Genomic DNA, 23,024 nt, shown 5'->3' on the forward strand with positions numbered 1-23,024 from the left:
CCTCCTTCGCCCTCTCCAGCAGACCCAGAAGTGGCTTCTTGTCCACTTCTGGGTCTGCTGCCGAGTGTGCTGGAAACCCCCCTGTGTTTCTGTAGGACACTCCGTGCGCCCCAGCATCTCAGAGTTCACGAGCCATCTGCTATCTACAGATATGTAGAAAAAACTTTTAAAGCTGTGTCTATGGCTGAATCACTGAATCTTTCTGAATCAATTTGGAGGGCTCTGATTAGATTCAGAGAGATTAAAGGGTCCTCTGATTCAATTCAGATTCGGAGATTCGGTCACTGAAACGGGCTGAATGTCTGCAGAATTGAATTGGGGACCGAAGCTTTGCACAGCCTTAATGCCTAGGGTTCAGGGGCTGGGTCTGCGCTGTGGGAGATGTGAGGGAGGAAGGGGGGGGGGAATTCCTGCTTGAGCAGTGAGGTGTGGTGGGGCGGGGGGAAGCCAAACAGATACAGCTTTACCTGCAGTCTCTGCCAGAGCTCTGGCTAGAGAGCAGAGGGGTGGGGCCTACCCTGTTCTCTGGAACAGACAGCCCAGCCCTTGGCTGCAAAGCATCTGGGATGTTAACTTAAACCAGGAAGGGGTCTGGGACAGACATTGCGTAAAACAGTTTGACCCAAAACAGTTAAGTCTCATAATACATTCCATCAGGTTTATCTTAAACCAGTTTCAGCCATTTTGAAACTGATTATATGCACTGAGTGTATGTTTTGTTACAGATTTAAACCAGTTTCTGATCACTTAAACTGGTTTATGTGTAATGTCTGTCCCTAGCCATGATGTTTCTCTGTTGTGATTTTTCTCTCAACCTCTTTCTCATCAATTCCCTAGTTAACTTGCTTCTCTATAGATCATGGGAGGAAGAGGTTGTCATTTGAAACTTTAAAAAAGCATTTTAGGTTCCATCTATAATAGCTGTATTCGCTGTAAAATTCCATTATTGACATCTTCTGTAAACTTAATCTTAAGCTATTAGTACCTTCTGCATATAATGAGGTAACACTGATATACTAAACGTTTCATGGTATATTCAAGTATAAAATACATGTTGTTAAATATGTCTTTTTTTTGTAAAATATTCAAGGATGGTTTTCTTTCGAGTATTTACTAGCAGTTTTATATAAATTGGAGCTATTTGAGTAATTATTTCAGTAGCTTCATCTTTCCACCATACCGCAGGTATCTGAGCACCTCCGACTTTAACTTTTTGGGTGTCTTAAAAAGAAAATTGTTGTAACAGATTGCAGGACTCCAAACATAGTAGGACAAACCTCATCCCTGTTTTAATACCTGATTTGTGTTTACTTTCATAGACTTACTTCCAGGGCAGATTTGGCTCACAAAGGTTGTTTGGGAAGTTCAGAACTCAGTCCCTATACTGTGGGATTATTCCAACCAGTAAGATGTAGCTGGCCTAAACTAACAATTAGGCCAGATACAGTTATTAGATATAATCTGGTATAAGTGATCAGAAACCAGTCTAAACCTGTAACAGAACAGAGGTTCTGTGTACATAGACTAGTTTAAAAATGGTGGAACCTGGTCTAAGATAGACCTGGATAGATGTAGTATCAGATTTAATCAGTTTAGGTTAAACCAGTCCCCCAGCAGCCAGTTTGTCAGCGGCAAACCCGGAAGTGCCACCGGCATGTCTCTCGGCATCCCCACAATTTCAGGAGGGGCACCGGCTTTCGCCCCCCACTCCCTGCCTGGTGAGGGCCAATCTCGGGGGGGGCATGTGCCCCCCCATAGTCACCCTATGTGTCATCTATGGGGCAGGGTGTGTGTGTGTGGTGCAGAGGAGGAGGGTTGTGTGTGTGAGGGTCTGGCCCCTCTTCAGCCACTTCCCTCTCCCCTGACCTGCCCCTTCCCCACACACACGCTTACCTGCTGTGGGTGTGTGTGTGTTTCTGTGTGTGTGTGTCTGTCCCTGCCTGCCCAGCTGTAGCAGGCACATGGCGTCATGCGGCTCTTGGGCCAGAGGGGTGCAGAGTCCAGCCTGCAGCAGCAGTTTTCTCCACTCTGTGCAAAGAACTGGGGGGCATGTGCCCCCCTGGACCTCCACCAGGGTGCGCACAGTGGCATGAACTGCCCTCTCTGCCCCCTGCACCTCCTGGAAGAACCACTCTCACGGCTCCATCCCACACTCCTCCCTAGTTGTGCAGTGCCTGCCTCTGCCCCAACCCACTCCCTCCCTCACCACAGGGGCCTCAATCTGCCCCCCTGAAAAAAATATAAAAGGATACATGAGCTGAAACTTTGAGGCAGAAGGGGTATGTTTGTTAAAAAAGGTTGAAAATCCCCTGGGTTAGAGCATGATGTTAATAACACCAAGGTTGTAGATTTGATCCTTGTTTTCAAGGTCCCTTCTAGCTTTACTTCCCTGTGAAATGTTTCTGTGAGATCCTGCCATCCCCTCTCCTGGCAGCCAGGCCATGCTGGGCTTCTCTTAAAAAAACAAACAAAAAAACACTTCTTAATTTTCCCCCTTCTGCTTGCCCCATAGTGATGATTTCCATTTGCCTCTACTCCTACAGTGCTGGGGAGCTATGCTCTCCTGCCCCATCCCAGTGCGGCAGTTATCTCCCAGCCTAGCTAGGGTGGTCTTTTGCCATGTTTGGCTTGTGTGCTTCTCTGTGCTGCAGTGCGAAGGACCAGGATGGTGGGCCAGACAGGGGTGACGTGTATAAGTAAGAGAACTCCCCTGTGCCTCCTGTGAGCACATTCAGCAGTCCCTGGCAGCCCAGGGAGGCTATGGGTCATGCTGGGAGGCATGCTTGAGCATCCGCACCATGCTGGACTTAGGTCAGTGCAGGCAGTCTCATACCTCCACCCCCACGCACCTAATTTCTGTTCACTCACAGCTTAAGTTAGAAACCCATGTTAGTTTGAGTGATTCTACCTTTGGCTTTTTGAATGTTTGTACTTAGCCTTAGTGTAAAATACTGGCATTTGCTTTAAGAAGAGGTGCACAGGGTTCTGGCATCCTCGTTATAACCTAAATACATATGAGCTAGTGTCAGCAAGTCTAGGTGCAAGTGGCAGCTTCTTTACCCTGTACTACACAGCCCTTTCTGGCCAGATAGCATTAGTTCAGTTGTACCAGTCAGGAATTCACGTTCTAGCCCGCTTGCAGCTTGTATGAAAGTGCAGCATACAAATGGCTTTTTGGCCAGATTCAAGTCTCAGTATTCCCCCCCACCCCGCCATCATAAGTACAGCAAAAGGCAAATGTAGAAGACTTGCTTCTAATTTGAAATTAACATAAAAGCATGTAAAAACTAGGAATATAACTTGTGAGGAACAAGGCTTTCAGAAGAATGCACACTCACAGCATAGATCAGAAGCCGTGCCTCATTTCGTGTACTGCAGTGCGGCCCATCACCAATGCCTGATCCTGACTCATTTCTGCTTAAGAACATTCTCTCTTTTTTTATTAGATCTACTTCGATTTAGGTGGTGAACACATTTGTCCTGGTAGAATTAATTGAAAAACTGGGGCAAATATTTCGTAAATATTTTTCAAAGATCTTTCCTTTTTTCTTCCCCTCAGATTTTTACATTTTCAAAGTCCAAAAATAGTTCAGTGATCTTTGAGTCCCTAGGAAGTGGTCTGAGATCTTTCCATGACTTTACATGCACCACTTCACAGATACTAAGAATGGTTGGTCTGTAGCACAGCTGGCTAACATGCTGAACCATTTAGACTCAAAAAAAAAAAAAAAAAAGGGTGGGAGGAATTTTAAATTTCTTAAGGAGTTCTGTCAGCTGTAATGACCCAGAGTGGATTAGAATATGCAGCTGAAAGGTGAGAAATGACACGGCTTGTTAACAGCATCCTGAGTTCTCCCGGTGTCATCAAAATGAACGTTAATAGAATTCAGAGGGAAGATAAACCACCCCCTTCCCTTCTATTAAATTGTAAGACTACTGATTCTACTAGTATTGACCCACTCAGGTGTGTCTATCAAATATCTGAAAAAAAGGACAAGTGTGCTGTTTTTTGGTGGGTGGACATAATTTCTCTGAATATTCAATAAATGGTAACCAAATATACAAGTATTTCCTTCTCCCCTATTTTCCTGAATGTGATTGATATGTTAATTTTTCTATGATAACAGACCCCTATTTTTTAGAACCATTCCTCTAACTTTGCACTTTTTCTAACCTGATGCTATCAATAGCAGCTACCAACAAATAAGCAATTAATTCATCATTTTGTTGTATGTGCTTATCTCTGTAAGGAAGCCCCAGAAGGATTATCAAGTGATCATTTGGTAATAAATAAGCAACAGTTTGTATTATGTGGTTACATTTATTTTCTAACTGAAAGGAGGGAAGTGTGAAAGCTGCATTTCTTGAGTGTTGCACCTCTGATAAACCTTTCTGTTTTGTTAGGAAGCAGAAAGAGCTTAGCCCTGTAGCTGGAGGATTGGGCCTTGGTGAGCACTGGGCTGGGTGCACGCTGTCCATCCTGAGTCTGCTGATATGCTCCAGACCTGGAAGTTCAACACCAAGGTTGCTTGGACTTGTTCTCAACAGCTGCTGTCTGAATGCAGACCTGAATGCAGCTAGTGGGGAGCCTGCACAGCTGGAATGTGCCTGGTACATGTGGTGTGCTCAGCTCAATGCCTTAGATTTTTTTTCTCATGTAGGATTGTATTGCCTGCTTGCGTTACTGCGAAGAAGTACAATATACAGCATACATCTGTTGCTGTTAGTTGTTGATCATGTTTGCATTTAAGCAGACGGGACTAAAAGGGATCTCCTAAGTCACTGAGACCAGTCTTCTACTATTGAGGACAACCATATAATTCCATTCCTAAAGTTATCAAGTCCCAGCTAAAAAGCAGTTTGTTTTTTGTCCCTACTATTTTAAAGGGCTTTTCCAAAACCGAGGGGGTGGGTTGTGTTTGTAAGTACACATACATACACACAGTGAGCTTCTGGAAAAACTACAGCTATACACACACATACACACTACATATGTGTAATCGTTTCAAAGAAAAAGATAACAGGTTAGTCTGACTCAATCAACTTTTTGTAGATCCACGTTATACTTTATCTGTTATTTTTTTCATCCTGCTGTGGTTTTAATTATGCTTCCTTTCAAAATTTGTTTTAAAATCCTACCTTTTGTTGAGGTCAGGAATGAGGCTGTGGTTGCCCTGGTCAGTTTTCCCCTCTTCCTAAATATAAATAATATATTCATTGTTCTCTAACCATATAGCTCTGTCCTAACTTGATATATTTATTAAAATTACCTGCTACCAGAATGAAGGTTTCATGTACTAGATGTTTTGTGATGCTGTAATGGAGATTATCAGGGCCCCTCAATATTAGCACTATTAATGTTTTACATCCATCCTGGACATGGCAATTTTATTTCCATATCATTATTTCCATTAACAATCCTTCCTTGCTTCCTTCCCCATGTTCAACACTATTGTCCTTATTAAAAACTGAGGCCAAGCATTCAGTTAGGTTTTGGGCCTACCTAGATTATCTTTAATCTTCACTTTATCCTCATTGTAAACCATGCTTCTTGTTCTTCAGCTATATAAATAAAAAGAGACCAAGGAAAGACGCTTTTCTTGTTTGTTGTAATATCCTTTTCAGTGTTTAACTCAAATCAACAATTCTTACTCTTATCTCTGCACTTCTTGCCTTCTAAGATGAAGCTTTCTTTGATTAACCCATTTTCCAGTTCCATGTAGGCACTGTTTTAATATCCTTTGGAAGATTTGTTCAGTTAGGATTTGACCTCTTCCTTACAAGTTTATTTCCCTTGCACAGTGTATACAAATCCCAGGTTTTACATCTATGATTTAAAGAAGTCTTAACAGAATTCAAGTCCCCAGACTCTTTACTACCAAGGTTCCTGAGCCCTTTTGAAATAGAGTACCTTCATTTCAGACCTACTTTTGTTTCTCCTTCCATTTAAGATGACTTAGTCTCTGATAATTTGATACCAGGTTATAGTCTATCACAAGCTTCTGTATAACGTTCTTGCTTCTTACCAAAAGTAATTGTAAAATATCGTAACCTTTTGTTGGTTCAATGACTATTTGATAAGAAATTCATCAGCTGTTATATCCAAAAATATCTATGCCCTACCATTCTTAGTAGTGTTTGTTCCCAGGCTGTAACTGGGAAGTTTGTACTCCACCATGACACAATTCCCAGCAACATTTATCTCTGGCATTACGAAGTGTTCAGTCTAAATCCTGATCTAACCATTAATATCTGCAACAGACTCCCAGCGCTACCCTTGTAGAATCTCGCTGATAACCTCCGAAGTGATTTTGCTCCAGACAGAATCTCTGGTATATATGCTAGTGCTTGCTTGATTACAGTCAATCGAGTCCCTCCATTTTGTTGAGCAGGCTCCTTGCATTAGTATACAGCCAAATTAGGCATAGTTCTTTTAGTATTTGTATCACCTATTTAACTGCTCATAGTTTCTAGGGTCGGAAGGGACTTGAGCAGATCATTGAGTCCAACCCACTGCCATGGCAGGAAAGAGTACTGGGGTCAAACGACCCACGCTCTTCCCACCAGTCTTAGTATTTTCTTTTTCCTTGCTCTTTCTTGTTCTTTCTCCTATGCCTGGGACAACCTTTACCCATTCCTGTATCCTTTTCCTTTGTAACACCAGATCTGAGGATGCACAAGTGTCTCCCAAACTTCTCCCTTTATTTCCTTTTCATGCCAGCCCTGATTTCAGAAGGATGGAACACCAGTTGCTCAGATGAAGCCCATTCATCAAAAAGAGTCTTGTTTCTGTCAGTAGATGTCACAAAATTTTGCTTACTGTTCTAGTCCATGTATTGAGCTTTATTATCTTGTCACACCTTCAACTTCCTTCTCTAGGGTCTGAAAGAATCCCACTGAAGATCACTGGAGCCTCTGCTTCTTTGAGCATCTTCCTTAGCTTGGAATAGCTTAATCCTCAATCCATTCCATTGAGAATCTGGCAGGATCATTTTATCCTAATAATTACCTTTTGTATTGGAATGCTTTCCAACCTCTGGTCCATATCTCAACCTTGTTCCTGACAAGGAGCCATCCTGGTGAGAGGCTTGTTGATTCTTCTTAACAAGGCCTCAGTTCTCAGACCTGCCTCTTCCTAGTGCTGGGTATGAATCTTAGGTCCTCTCCCTTCTATTCTGTTCTTCTTTTGATCTTCAGATCATTCTCTCTCTCCTGTATACAATCCTTATTCCTCCTCAGGTGCTCTGGTCCTTGGATACTTTAATTGTCTCATTCCAATTTCTTGCCAGGCTAGCTGCTTGTCTCTGTTTTGCCATCCAATCTTCTATTTGTTTCTGTTTCTCTTCATAGCAGTGAAACAAATTTGTTCCTCAGCTGCTTCTCCAGTCTCTGTGGCTCTCCCCTCTTATGTAGAGGTCTGCCTTCCAGGTTCTTTTTATCAGCAAGAGTTTGCATGGCTTGAGAATCCATACATCCTCTTCTCTCCTTTTTCATGTCCTCAAAATCCCTGTCAGAAGTCCACCAGCATTTCCAGCTGATTTTCAGATATCCTTTTCCGTGAGTTTTATTAGGTGCTATCTTAGGTAATAATGGCTTTGCCTTTACCCAATCATGGGTAATGTTCATCCTGCAACTTCTGCTTCCAGTCTTTTTGATGTCTCAGCAGCTGTTTGGGGCTCTGTTACTCTTGCCTCAGTTGCCATCCTTGCCTTTTCTTTGGTCATGGTTACCAAGACAGAAGAAACAAACTCCCTTGTTTAGTGCCCTTTGTTATCTGGGCTTCTTTAGTTGTGGCTGCTTGGCTTTTTAAGCTGTTAGCCTAAGGTAGCCCCAGTCCCTCATTTAGACAGGCAGGAAGCCTCTCCTATGCCTTCACACCCCCCTCTCAACACCTGGGAGCCTGCAGTTTACACGCTACAATCAAGACACAGAGCCATCAAACTGCAACCAAGCAAACAAATTCACTAACCTTCAAGGAATTAAGAATTGCTGTCCCTTCACAAAAGTTGAGTCCCACAGAAACTCTGTGACTTGCTACTTTCTGTTTGCTGGTTCTGCTAGTGCTGGGGATTCCTTGGACACTGGCTGTTCTTGCTTTGTAAGGCCTTGCTTAGCTCATCACTGCTGCTATGTTTAGTTGAAGCAGTTCATGTCTATGGCATTTTGTGTTAGGAGTTCTGGTTCTACTATGAAGTATTCTTTGACCTTTGCTCAGGGAGTGGAAATTAATGTAAGTGGTTATGAGGCTTGGCACACACCAGGAGGCACGGTCTGTGTGATTCTGGTGCAGTATAATTAGACTAACAAATCTTATATTTACAGCAGTGTCATAATACATATCAGATTAAGCCTTTGTTGTTTAAACCTTGTTAACTGACTTGCACTTAGTACTGTGGATAATAAATGGCACTTTGAGGGACCAGCTAAGTTGTAACAGCCCTTCTGTGCCCTCCCTCCAAAATAGACAGGTTAGGGACTACTTAGAAAAGCTGGACGTGTCCAAGTCCATGGTCCTGGATAGGATGCACCTGAGGGTGAGGAAGGAGGTGGCTGATGTGGTTGCAGAGCCACTGGCCATCATCTCTGAAAACTCATGGTGAACAGGAGAGGTCCCAGATGATTGCAAAAGGTCAAATGTAGTGGCCATATTTAAGAAAGGGAAAAAAGAAGATCCAGGGAACTGCAGACCAATCAGCCTCACCTCAGTTCCTGGAAAAATCATGAAGCAGATCCTTAAGGAATTCATTTCTAAGCACATGGAGGAGAAAAAGGTGGTAAGGACCAGTCAGCATGGATTCACTAATGGCAAGTCATGCCTGACCAACCTGATTGCTTTATATGATGAGGTGACTGGCCTGGGAAGACTGGTGGATGTGATGTACCTTGATTTTACCAAGGCTTTTGATATGGTCTCCCACAGCATTCTCACAGGCAAGAAAGTATTGGCTGGATGAATGGGCTGTCAGGTGAACAGAAAACTGGCTGGAGCATCCGGCTCAGAGAGTAGTAAGCAATGGTTCAGTATCTAGTTGGCAGCTGGTATCAAGTGTAGTGCCCCAGGGGTCAGTCCTGGGACTGGTTTTATTCAGTGTCTTCATCAATGACCTGGAAATGTTATGGAGCGCACCCTCAGCAAGTTTGCAGATGACTCCAACCTGGGGGAGTAGAAGATGCATTGGAGGGTAAGGCTAGGATTCACTTACCTAGACAAATTGGAGGATTGGGCTAAAAGAAATCTCATGAGGTTCAACAAGGACAAATGCTAAGTCCTGGATTTAGGATGGAATAATCCCATTCACAAGGACTGACTAACTGGGCAGCAGCTCTGCAGAAAAAGACGTGGGGGTCACAGTGGACAATAAGCTGAATATGATCCAGCAGTTCGCCTTTGTTGCTAAGAAGGCTAATGGCGTACTTGGCTGCCTTGGTAGGTGTGTATTTAGTAAGTCGAGGGAAGTGATTATTTCCCTCTATTCAGCACTGGTGAGGCCAAATCTGGAGTATTGTGTCCAGTTTTGGGCACTTCACTAGAGAAAGGATTCAGACAAATTGGAAAGAGTCAGCTGGAGGGTAACAAAAATGGTTCACGGGCTGAGAGGCATGACTTCTGAGGAAAGGCTGAGGGAACTGGGCTTATTTAGTCTAGAGAAGAGGAAACTGAAAGGGGATTTAATAGCAGCCTTCACTACCGGAAGGTGGCTGAAAAGAGGATAGATCTAGACTATTCTCAATGGTGGCAGATGACAGAACAAGAAGCAATGGTCTCAAGTTGCAGCAAGGGAAGTTTATGTTAGATAGTAGGAAGAGTTTTCTCGCTAGGAGAGTAGTAAAACACTGGAACAGGTTACCCAGAGAGGTGGTGGAAGCTGCATCCTTGGAGGTTTTCAAAACCCAGCTAGACAAACTTTAACTGAGATTATCTAGTTGGGAATGATCCTCCTTTGAGCAGGGGATTGGACTCGATGGCCTCCCGAGGTCCCTTCCAACCCCAATTTTGTATGATGCTATGAGTGTTGAGAGAGCTAAGGACCGCCCAATGAGTTGGAGTAGCGTGGGTGTGTTTAGAGCAGTGATTCTCAACCATGGTGTTGTGAGGTCCTTCTAAGTGTGCCTAAAAGGTGACACAATATTAGCACTGTTATATATGAAAAAACCTACACGATTCACAAGATAAACCCAGAGACCCACAGATTTCCAATAGAAATTCATAGTGTCTAAAACATTCTGACCTATTGTGGTCTTTCTGAGTTCTTTGCAACAGAAGAATTTATCTAATTATTTTTCCTGTAGTTAAATAATTTGTGAAAGGTAAGAGTTGGCATTTTCCAAGAGGTGCTTTGACTCTATTGGGCAGTGCATTGAGGCTAAAAAGGTTGAGAGCCACTGGTTTAGAACTTAGGGTTGCTGAATGAAGATGTAAACACTTGGCAGCATGCTCATAACCAGTTGCACCAAATTGAAAGAAAACAAATCCTAAAAATAGTGTTGATGAACTGGATGTCTTACAGAGTTTTTGACACCTGCTCACAAGTGTTGAAAAAGTAAGTATTGAATCAATTACTGTGTGTGTTCTGGAACTTCTTTTCTTTTCTGATTCTTCATTATTCAGGGCAACTTCATAATGATAATAACAGCACTCAGTGGAGATTGCATTCATATGTGTGAGAGCAGAGTTTTGGCTCCATCTTTCTAAATTAATGGACTCCAAATACTGTCTCCAAGCTATTTTTGAATTTTAGAAATGCAGACAGTGCCTGAAACCACAAAATTTAAATTGTATTAGCCCCCTGCGCTGAGATTTCTCTGCCAGGTTTCAATCGAGCATACACTATTTTTGGTTGACTTTTAATGGAAATTCTGACAAAACCCAGCATGGGTGAGCATAGTTATTATAATATTTCAAGACCTGCTCTCGTTCATTGCAGACAGGTTAGGGCTGTGACATAGCATTGACTTTTGCAACCTCATTTTCTGCATTTTGTTTTTTCTAGAGTCTATTAATAGAAGCATAGTCACTAATGTAATCTGTTTCCTAAACAATTTCCAAATATTCATGTTGATCATCAGTAATTGAAATACTACCTGCGTATTAATAAGATAATCGATCCCAAACCTTCCTGTATCCTAATTAGAGTCTCCTTAGTGCTGCAACAGGTTCATCCTCACCAACCTGTTTTTTTGTTTAATTTAAACACTAATTCCTCATTGTGAAAATGCAAAATATGCAAATAAACTCCTTTCAGGTCTTTGGTTGTTACTAATGTCTCTGGGAAAGCTCTCCTAAAGCAGCTGTTCCAAATGGCATTGCCTTTTGTTTCCCAGAGAACTTTATTTTTATGTAAAAAAAAACAAAAAACAAAACCCAACAACCAACACACAAACCCCACACACTCTGGTTTCTATCACATTAATTGAAAATGAAAGCAAGCACAGGTGTCATTTTGTTAGTAGTGGTAAGACACATTTTCTTCCCCAGCCTTCCTCTGTTGTACAGCCCCCATTCAGCCTGCCTTTTAAGCTTGTCTCCATTTAGTTGCAGCATTTGTCATCAGACAAGCCCCCACCCCTTTCCACATTTATTTCCATGGTAACCCTTCCAAGGCATTCTGCAGGCTGAAAACTACTTTTGCTCTTTCATCATGCAAGCTGGCATTGTCAAGGGCTCCATGTATTCCTACAGCTTTGAATGAAGGGGAAAAAAGCTGAATTTGGATGGACAGTTATTATTTCAGAGTTCCTAAAGCGGAAAGGACCAAGTATCCTTCAAATGACCTACTGTTCATTCGCTGCTTAGTAAGGAAAAACAATCTTGCTTCATGAATTGATTAATTGATTAACTGGAGGGGTGGGGGCTATCAGAATTATCTTTCTGTAAAGGGAACTGGCCATTGCCTGAAACAGCTTCAAGGAAAAATGGGCAGATGGCTGGCCAGGCTCCGCTGGTGAACTGCTGGTAAGCTCTCATGCTGTGATCTGCCGCAAATCTCATTTTCTCGTGGATTCTTTTAATGTCTTTTCAGGTATCGTGTAGAAAATGGTGTTTTAACAGATGCCAAATCTCTGAGTGTATCTTTTATCGGTGCAGAAGTGGGCATATTCAGTAGCATTCAACAATGTGTTTTGAATACGAGCAATTGGGAGTGTACTGTTCTCTGTGCATCCTGCTTGAATGAGCTAGATGGATTTTATGGTCTCTGCGGTCCATGCTTGTTGAAATCTGTTTCCACGGAAGATTCACATGGAGCTCTTCAGCAGCTCTTTTATATTTTAAGCAGGGAAAGGGTATTTTTTTGCTATGTTGTACATCAGTAGTATGTGGAATCAGCAGTCCTCCTAAATAAAGGTAATTATTTCCAAGCAACATCTGCAAAACTGGAAGAATAAAAGGTTGTTTTCATAGTTGCTCATTTATAAGGTATTCTAAAAGCATAAACCAAGAAAGATGGTTTTGATACTATAATGGTAAGAAATGTTCTAAATAGTGTCCTCTTCATATGTGGTAAATGGACAGTTAAAGAGATTTTTTAATTCTGTATTCATTATCTGTCATGTTCTCCAAATACATGAATCAGATAGCATAATAGCATTGATTAAATCTGTTAATGACACATGATCAAATAAGTCTGTTGATATTTTCATTGCAACAAACTGGCAGGATTTTACTTTTTTTTTTTTTTATTTCATGGAGGGTAAAAATGTAGTTTTCCTTGAAATGTGGTCTGAAGTACATAATGGCTTTGGAGTCACCATGACAACACTGGACCTTGTTTCAGAAATGTTTTCTCCTTTTTTTTTTTGTTCTGTTGCTCTGAATCCTTATTAACACATTTCCTGGTATGGATGGAGAAAGAACATGTAGTATTTGTGGGTCTGACCTTTTTTATAAAAATATCCTGCTTTTTAAAATAAATTGTTCTTAAGGTTTATTGATGAAACCCTATACAAATAACTTATATAATTGTCCCTAGATGTGGGGCCAGATTTAATGAAGAACATAAGTACCTGAAATGGGATTTAGGTGTCTCGGTCCAAGGTGATGAAAAAACCCTGATTCCTGGCTAACTATGGAGTCACCTCAACTCCATAACACTATTTGAGACATTAAAGTTCTCTTGGCCCCTGAGAGGTCTACTTCCGCTCTTATGCAGAAGTGATAGGTCCAAGCAGCTTTCTGTCTAGCTCATGCCTAAGGCCGATAGAGCTCTAGGATAGTGTTTCTCTGCCTAAGTGTCTGTGGGGCTGGCTACATGTGGTCTTCTTAGGACATGCCCAATATGTGAAGACAAGTTATGCTCCTGGCAAAATGCTGTAATAGCTGCCCCTTTCTTTTGCAGAAAGCTGGAGGAAGAGATGTCCCAGAGTTGCCCATAGCCTGGTATTAAGAGCACTCTGTTATCAGATGGGACATGTAAATCTGAATGCCTTGAATCAAAGGTAGGAATTGTAATCCAGGACTTCCTCATCCTGGGAAAGTGCTCTAATCCCAAGGGTACTGTATAAGAAGGCATCATATTCTCCTTATTTTAAAAAAAGGGCTTTTAGTCCTGTTCTGCTTTCTTTTTTGGAAAGAAGAGTGTAGGTGTCCACCTCAGAGAGAGGGCTCTGGGGCATTGGTACTCGTGTAGATGGAGGCATCATCTTGTAGTCTTGAATGATGTGTCTGTGCGGCTAGGTTTAAGATGCAAGCCTGTCTTCACAGCTTCCTCATGGGTTAGCTTTAGGCAGCTGTACATTGAATGCTTCCCACTCAGTGTGCTGGCTGTTCAGGATCCCACAGAGAGACCTAACTCTGCTTAGGCAGTGTTCACAGAGGTTCTAACAGAGGCTTTGGATTTCATTATGGGACCCAGGCACCTACAACTTAGATGTTGCAGCACCGTGTCCTTTACTGGATTCTGTTTTTATGAGATACTATATTCTGTTCTATTTTTCCTTGTCAGGTTGTCCAAGGGATTCACTGGCAGGATACTATCATATTAGAATGTAGAATGTCATGTAAAGACCTTGGATCAGATGTGTCCATGATAGGAGAACTCCCACTTGAGGAAGGAACTGTAGGACGCAAGAAGCATCCTTACGTTCCTTTACAGAGTGAGTTTGCTTCACATTCTTCTGCTGGATGGCAGGATTCTTCCTCTGGGGAAACAAAGGGGCTGACTCATAAATCCTTGGGATCCCCCCAGATCAATATGCCTCTTGTGGTACAAGCCCTGTGCCACCCTGTACCTCTGCCCAGCTCCCTTTAGCATGGCTCTTGGGGTGGAAGGGATGGTGCTTTTATATACATTTGAATATGCTACAGTAAATAAAGTATATAACATATAAGGATGTACACAGCATGCACAATAGTGGTATTTGTATAGGCTGTAAGGGGTAATCGTTTTAGCTCTGAAGGGAAGTTAATGTGATACAGACAGATAATTATCAGCACACATTTTTCAGCTGTTTATGAAGAACATGGTATAGAGAAATCTAGGTTCCCAATTTTTGCAGTCATCACCTTCAAATAAAAAAAAAGTGGGTAGAAGAATTGTACCCCTCTGACATCTTTCAAGAACAAACACATGAGCCTCACGAAACACTACTATAACCTAAAATAATACTATTGTAACCTCAAATAAAAGAGGTGCACAAACCAGTCTGAAGAAAGGTAATTCAGAAGGTAGATGTAGAACTGTCAGAGGGGGTTTTTGTCTTTTAGTTATTGCCATACATGCTCAACATGAAAAAAATGATGACAAGTTTGTGAGGTTTTCTTCTTAGCTACCCACAGTTTGTTAGTTTGTTTTGATGTTATGGGGAAGAGTGGGGGGGAGGGGCACAGCACTCCTGAAATCAAATAATAATTTTTAAATTGGGAAAACAATGCAGGGCTTCATTTAGCTCCCAAGCAATACTCCCAGTGACATCAACAAGAGGTTATTGTGAGCTCTGCAGGATTTGGCTTCTTCTCTTAAGCAACCAGACAGTTGTGGCATGCTTCTTTGCACGTGGTCTATTGCTTTTATTCATTTGTTTTTATTTAGTGACATTTTCATGGCTCTGGCACCTGCTGTACTGATGGTGGCATGGCTGAAAGTCCTTTGATTCCTGAGAGAAGCATTCAACTGAACCCAACACCAAAAAAACGTAGAGATAAGTCAGTGATTAGATATGTTTTTCAAGAAGGGTCTAATGGAGTACATGGATGTGGATAGCATTGGGTGGATGCATTACATTGTGAGGGGATAATCTGTGTAGCTAGATATCTTGAAAAAATTTGTCTTTTGAGAGTCAGAAGCTGGGAGACATGTACTTGGGGCTTCTCTTCTTCCCAGGCCTGGAAATGAGATTTGTTCCCTCTACTAGTTGTGGGAGCCCCAGAGATCTGGGGTCTGTGGATGTAGAAGTGATGTCGGGCTGAGATGCAGAACTCTATGATTGATTACTGATTCCCATGTAGCTTCTTGTTGATCTCTTCTTCCATGTGGGAACACGTTTCTGCATCCTAGCTTTATGCGTTCATGCATACCATGGGTGTTCGGTGAGGGGGAGAGGGGAGTAGACTAGAGCAGGGTTCACTCCAATGCTTTTAAGTAGGTGATGGGAGGTCCTTGTTGGTCAGTGTGGGGATTAGAGGAGCTTAGCGATGGGGAAGGAACTAGGGTGGCTGGTTAGATGCGGGATTGTATGTGGCAAATCCAAGACAGCTGGTTGGCTGGGACAATTGACATGTACAGCACCCTTGAACTACTTGGAGGACCATGTTCAGTGCTGATGCTATTTCCTTGCTTTCCCCAGCTGTTGATCCATCATGCCCTGCTTACAGAATATGCACAGAAGTGGCCTCTTGAGACAGGGTTATTGGATGCATGAGGATCTGGATGGGCTGGGGCAGGTGTGACTATGCTGCTAAATACATGAATGTCATACAAGATGCACGGCAGCAAGATTCATGGCAGCTCTGGAGATTTAAATTGCTCCCTCTGTAATAGTGTGGCAGTGGTGGTGCTGCAGAGAGAGCCCACCGTTATTGACTCTTAGTCACTAGTTATGAGGGAGAAACCTTTTCTCTTTGAGGTTTCTAAGGGAGTGGAAAGGGGGTGGGGAGACAGTGCAGTTTGGTTTCAGTTGCTGAGTAATATGTCATACTTCATCGTGAAGCACATAATAGTCAAGGTTGCAACTACCTCCCTGTGAAATTCTGATTTTTTTCAGTCTTCCCATAGTATATACAGAAAGAAACCAATCTTTAAAAAATATTAGCTTATGGATCTCCTACCAAGGCTTAAGGAGTGTTGGGGGGTGTGTGATATAATTCAGGCAGAGTTGTGGTGTTTTCAAAGTGTAGCTGTAGTTTGCTTTAAAATGTTTTTAATCATCAGAAGGATTTAACCTATAAATTCATGGTTTCTTTTATTTTGTTAATGTTTTCTGGGTGGAGGAAGCAAGGGCTGAGTGGGATGGTTAAAATGATTTAAGATGTTTTTAAGTGTATAAATAATTTGGTTGCTTGTGACCCCAGCTGAGCTGAAGGGAGCAGGATCAGTGGTGGAGCAGAGCAGAGACTTAGGCCAGAGCACTTCAGAGCAGAAGAAACTGTTTTGGCACTATTCTTCTCAACTGAGCAATACAAGATGCTGAGGGAGGCAGGAAAAGGAGACACATAAGAGAGAAAGGGCACTTGAGCAGCAAAAGGATGAATGGATTCATATGTGAGGTCCTTAGGAAGAGAGTAGTGACTAGGCGTAGGGGATGATTTTCTCTCTGTGTGGCATTGGAGGGAATGGGGCTGTATCATTCTGACATTCACAGTTTTAAAAAAGGTAGTAAAAACAGTGAGGGTGCAGAAAAGATCCACAAAATTATTAAAAGGCTTGGGGAAATGTCTCTTAATAAGAGACTTAAAAGGATGAGTCTGTTTTAGCTTATCCGAAGACTGAGTGATGACTGACTTACAGTGATTACATGGACTTAAGGGGAAAATACTGGGTACTAAAGGTAGAAGATTTCCAATAGGAAGAGGTGATGAATTCTCTGTCTTTTGCCGTTGTAAATTCCAAGGACAGATGTGTTTCAGGAAGTTGTGTTTTAACTAAATACCAGGTTATTGGGCTCTATGCAGAGTAAACTGAATGCAGTGTCATTGTCTGCCATATAGAGGAGGATTGATAAGGTGGTCTAATGATCCCTTGAGGCCTTACACACTGAATTTTACTTTTAGGTCATTTCAAGGCTCCGTTCTCTGTCTGACTTGCCCTGGTGTATCATGGGAGTTGTAGACCATGTGCTTCTTGTCTTTAGATCCCCTCTGGGCTCCCTGACTAAATTGCATCTTCCATAACTCATTGTCATCTTGTCCCTAGATGAACTGTAGTGGTCCATCTTGACTGTGGCACATCATGCAAGCAGTATTACAGCTTTCTCTCCAAGTTGTAGAGGAGAACGGGGAAATGAGAGACTCAAGCTACAGATCCCTGGAAGTACCACGAAGCTGGAGTGGGGGATGGTGTTTGAATATGAGACCAAATTGTTTCAACATTTCTGAATAAAAAATATTCAAAATTTTTCTGTGAAAAGATCAATGGTATTGACTTGTTCACGTCTGACAATTAAAATGTTTCCACAAGACCCACATCTCCATTAGGCAGCAGTAAGACATACCCTGCACATCTCTCTGCATGCTGCCTACCTCATAGCTTCTTTTCTTTAGTTCTTCTTTCTGAGCAGCCTAGCAGCAGTGCTAACATGTTGCAGAGTAGTAGGGCCACTGTTAAGATCAGTATCCAAGTGCACCACAGAACAGTAGGAAAGTCCTTAATCCCTTCTCTCTGCCTACCTGCACCCACTCTATTGGGGCGCAATCTGTCAGGGACTCTGATCAGGCAGGTTAACCTGGGCCAAGTACCTGGGCAGGCACACCTGTAGTAAGGCCTCAGCTAACAAACTCTGCCCCACTTTAGACACTGGTAGCATCCTGGTTGGCTGCTGGGAGTGCTGTCCGTCCATTTGGTACCAGTTGGGGCTGTGGGTTTCCAAACCAGACAGCAGTTCCAACTTGGTCTAATGCGGCAGCCCCCTCTCACTCTCAAGGTCTCTGGTTTTCCTGGCTCCTGACCCTGGCTTTTGGCTTTTCCTTGAACTTCAGCTTTGGATTTGCCTGCAGATCTGTGTTCTGGTTCCTGACCTCTGGCTTGGCCCTGTGTTTGGACTTTCCCCTATGGGTTTCTCTTTCCTGGACTTCGTAATTTGGCTTGTGACCTTCTGAATTCTGACCCCAACTTGTATTATAGACACTCCTCCAGCTTCTCTCTCCAGATCTGAAAATTAGCTTTTGGACCCTCATCCCTTCCTCAGAGACCCAATTCCTGCACCAAACTGCCCATGACCTGGTCCCCTAACACATCTAGCCCAGTGCTTCCAACTGCTTTCACCAGCTAATATTTTGGGGCTTGCCTGCCCTTACATGCATACCTGTGTTCTGCCCAACTGCAGCCCTATTGAGCTTGCTCCAAATGTTAGTGCAGGCAATACCGAATCATAAACTGTACCTAAGTACCCAAAACTGTCGTTATGGGGCTATGTAGTTGTCCTTGGTGAGTTATCCAAGCTGGTCTGTGGACTACACTAGCTTCCCTTCTCCTTTCAAATAAATGTGTGAAGATATGAGTACATGGTAGTGCATGAAGCATTCTGAGACTTGACAGTAGTTCATTGTTTCAAACACTTTGGGAAGTCCTACTGTAGAGTGTCAAAGGACTTCAGAGCCTACTCCTGCAAGGTGCTTAAATGTCTTCCTGGAAGGAATTGAGCACCTTGCCTTTCATTTTGAGTCCTGCTCAAGAAGAACTCAGCATTTGGCATAGGGAGATATGCAGAACCATGTAGGATTGGGCCCTTAAGGAGTTAAAACATCTAAGAGTGCTAGTCAGTGAATATTTAGGTCATGGCATGTTGAGACTAGAGACAGACTGCGAATAGTACTGACGGCTAAATGGCTTTTGTTTTGATAAAACAGAATTTGGGAATATCTTGCACATTCATGCAGCAACTCCAATATTGCATTTGGGGCTTGTTACTGTGTGTTCAGAGGTAGCTGTGTTGGCCTGCATTCTTTGGACATTTGTAATTCATGTACATAAATTAAAATGCATTCTAACATTGGACTTCTTTCAGAATGGGATCCAAATCCTACAGCCAGATTATCAAAACTGTTAGTTTTCTTTCTTTCAAATATCGAACAAACAATTTACAACAGGTGAACAATCTGGGGGTCTAAATATAGTTTGGACACTACAGCCAAAAATAATTTCAGGAAGAAGTCTTGGTTGAGGTCCTCTGAAAATACATAATCAACCCTGGGTAACTTTTTAAGTAGCAAAAGAATTTAGTAGCCCACTTCCCATTGACTTTTAGTGGGTCCTAGGTTTGTAAATCAGCTAAACTGTCACTTACCTGTCTAATTTGACTCTTGTGAGTAATCCCACTGAACATTATGGGACCTGCATACCATCTCCAAGCGTGGGACCTAAACTTTCACCAGCTATCAAGGGTACAGACGGTGTTGTGTCCTTGTTTATGTAGTGTCTGTTACAGTGGAGTGCTGACTGTAACAGAAGCCTCTGGGCACTGTCTTGGTATAAATAACAGTGATTTAGCTTTTTCAACAAAATGTTAAATGTTTTAAGTATAATTTTTAGACAAGCAGGAAAAACCTGCAAAGGCTACTAAAAACTACTTAGAACCATGTTTGAATAGGGCTACTTAATAAGAGTTCAGGATCCATTGGAGAAGAATCTAGATGAAAACTGTACTTAGAGCAGTAATACACAAATGCTACTGTAGTGAGATCATCCCACGTGGCAGTGGTTCATACCTGGTAAGAGTCACTTGCATGTCAAAATGTGTAAATTATTACTCAGGGAAGAGCATCCTTTGGAAATAATTTTAGTAAATTTTCTCATGACAGGGCTTTTTGTTTCTGTTTTAACTTCTTATTTCTATTACAAGAAATGTGATGATAAATTAATCTTTTTGGTTACCTCTCAAATGGTTCAACCTGTGCATTTTATAAACTAATGTTTGTGGGAATGTTTAATGCACAAAATCTCCCTAAACTGTGTGTTGAAAATTACATAGTTAAAATTTCAGGAGATGCAAGCATATGTGCAGCTTTTCATCCTGTCTGGCATTTTTTGTTCTGGTTTGTCCTGTCACAAACATAGCTGTTGCACTTAAATATTATAAAGAATGTGCATTATGGCTAAACCAGTGTTGTTACAGGAAATTCAGCTTTTATACTCTTCCTCAAACTCTGCTACTTTAATAGTGCATCAACTTTTTGTCTGCTAAATTCTTTGTTTTATAATACAAACACACAGAACATCTATACCAGAAGCTTACTGCGGAGTTGTCTAATTAGCTCTGCATTAAATATCTCAGCATCAACACTTGCAGCCCTATTAGGCTGCAGGAACACAAGTACTATCCTGCTGCAGAGTTTTTTGTGCACAGCAGCACACAAGTAGATGCTGACCTGGCTGGCTGGAACATGGGGGTGCTTAAATGTGGGGGCTGCTTGCTGGCTAGTCCCACATTGAAGCACCCTCATTCCGCAGCCAGCTCCTCTGCCGCACATTTAGCTGGGTCAGAGCAGCCCTAGGCTGGCAGACTGGTTCCCCCTCTTCTCCCCCCAGGCCCTCTGCCATCTGGGGCTGTTCTGACTTGGCTTAGTGTGCTGTGGTCCCGGGTGCATGTGTAAACGTGGCACCTGGGAGCAACAGACTCTGGCACGTTATACACATGTAGATGCACCCACAGAAAGAAAATAGCCTCAATTTAATGTTAGCATTTAAATGCCTCAGCTTAATGTTTAGCATTTAAATGATCCCAATTACCCTTTGACATTCACCTCATTGAGGCAAATGGGGTACAAATGGCTGTTGAGCCTGTTCTTGCTTCTTTATTCACTGGCAGAGCCCCTGTACTTTCACTAAGAGCAAGATCACATCAAACTCCATCTGTTTGCATTTTGAGGAGGGATATCAAATTATGTTCAAATGAGGAAAAGTAAATTTTCTGTTCAGCCTTGCCCAATTTGAAAATGGTTGAGGCTTACTTTCAAATGTTACTACTATATTTATTACTTACATGAAGCAAAGAATGTTCTATTTCCAAAAGGAAACTTCCCCAAAAAAGTTGTGCTTTGAGTGAATATAGTGGGTGACTTTTGAACTTTAAAACTGCTTTGTTTCTAGGGGCTTGAAAATACATAATGTTTATTGTACTCTAAATAACTTTAAAGTGCTATAATAAAATGAGTGGACAGACGATGCGCAGTGTTGCAGGGCTACAAATCAGCCAGAACCATATCAAAATGACCACTGGTGAAAAAGAGATAGTTCTGAACTGTCACTTCAGGTACAAGATGCTGCAAACTTATACTGCTTAAGCACAACACATTTAAAAATGCTTCAAAAAGGTGGAGTTTGAAATGCTTTATATGTGTCTGGGCATGCCCTAAGCAGAGAGAGGTAGTTAGCCATGTTAGTCAGAGGTCAGTCAGAAGGCAGGGTAGATAGGCACCTTTACAGACTAACTAAATAACATGCACTATATTTACTTGAATAGGAGATGACCCTAACTATAAAATGACCCCCCAATAAGTAGATTTTGTATATGGAAAATATATACATTTGTTATAATTTTCCAGGCATAGATTCTAATAATTGGAGGTTTGCCTTAAATTGTTCTCCTCCCACTGCTACAGCAGGGAAAATAAACCTGGGGAGGTGTCAGGTGGCCCCCTTGCTCTCATCCCACCTGAACTGCTTTCCTCTGATCCCTTTCCCATCAGACCTTGCTGTCCTTGAGTGCATAGAAACGAGAGGAAAATTTTGAAAACACCGACTTTGAAATAAACATGCTTGTAGTAATTTGTTTATTATTATGGATATCCAAAAGGCTCATGATTTTGCCATCTAGTTCATTGGGCTGGGCCCCAAAAGAGACAACAGCATTTCAAGCCATGGTGACCCCACAGCTCAGCAATGCTTAGTGTGTGTACTCTAGATAAAAAGGATCCATGTGCTAAATAGCCCCCACTCATGACTGCAAGCAGGTGTTCTTGCCATGAGTCCTGGGATCCTCCAAAAAACTATGTGTAGAGGAGGTTCAGGGCAACCTGATTTAGCTCCATCTAATAGAGAGCAGGGCCACACTAATCATGTGCTTATAGGCTGAGAGAGGAAGTAAAACAGCGATTCTGGGTGAACTGTTTGGGCCACTGTTCAGTGATGTTTTGCAGATATTTAAGGCTGGTGAAGAAACAGGAAATGGGAAGGAAAAGATGCAGCTCAGCTTTGGGATTGAAGAGGAAGTTAAAATGTATGCAGTGTAGTGGCTCACCATGACTGCAAGGGACTGAGTGCAATGATCACTACCACATAGCTTATTCAGCTGGGTTGCACTAACCTGGATAGGTTCCCATCAGCATTTTCTCAGCTTCTTTGGTTAAGATCAGATGATCAGCTGAAAGTCTGATCAATGCCTTAAGGTCAGGCATGAACGGAGTGTCGGGATGTAACAAGGCAAACCCAAAGTTCAAAACAGTGGCAGTGGAGGCAAGTGACCAGGAGGTGGAAAATTGAAATGAAGAGTGAAAAAGAAAATCTAGAGACAGCAGGACAGTGAAAAAAGGTAGAGAAGCAGACAAGAAAGACTGAAGAAGATGGGAGCAACAGTGAAAGTAGCAAAGAAAGTAACAGGCAGAGGAACAAGGCCAGGGGGAAGACAGGAGCAGAGAAGAACAGGAGATATAGCAAGAACAGCAGGAGATGGTTTCATAGTTTCATAGTTGGTAGGGTTGGAAGGGACCTGAGAAGATCATCAAGTCCGACCCCTTGCTGTGGCAGGAAAGGGTACTGGGTTAAATGACCCTGGCCAGGTGTTCATCTAGCCTTCTTTTAAAGACCCCCAGGGTAGGAGCCAGCACCACTTCTCTTGGAAGTTGGTTCCAGATCCTAGCCACCCTGACAGTGAAGTAG

The 23,024-nt window shown here is 42.3% G+C and overlaps 1 protein-coding gene across 1 annotated transcript in view; it reads left to right on the forward strand.

Moving 5' to 3' along the window:
- The first annotated feature begins 3,665 nt into the window (after nucleotides 1-3,665).
- Nucleotides 3,666-23,024, forward strand: part of FGD3 (FYVE, RhoGEF and PH domain containing 3) — a 177,106-nt gene continuing 157,747 nt past the window's right edge. The window contains exon 1 of the mRNA XM_019536933.1: nucleotides 3,666-3,814. Coding sequence (XP_019392478.1) covers nucleotides 3,802-3,814 — 13 coding nt within the window. The 5' untranslated portion in view covers nucleotides 3,666-3,801. The remainder of the gene's footprint in view (nucleotides 3,815-23,024) is intronic.

This window comes from Crocodylus porosus, unplaced genomic scaffold (genome assembly GCF_001723895.1).
Source record: "Crocodylus porosus isolate Cpor-Errol unplaced genomic scaffold, CroPor_comp1, whole genome shotgun sequence".
In the NCBI taxonomy this organism is placed as follows: Eukaryota; Metazoa; Chordata; order Crocodylia; family Crocodylidae; genus Crocodylus; species Crocodylus porosus.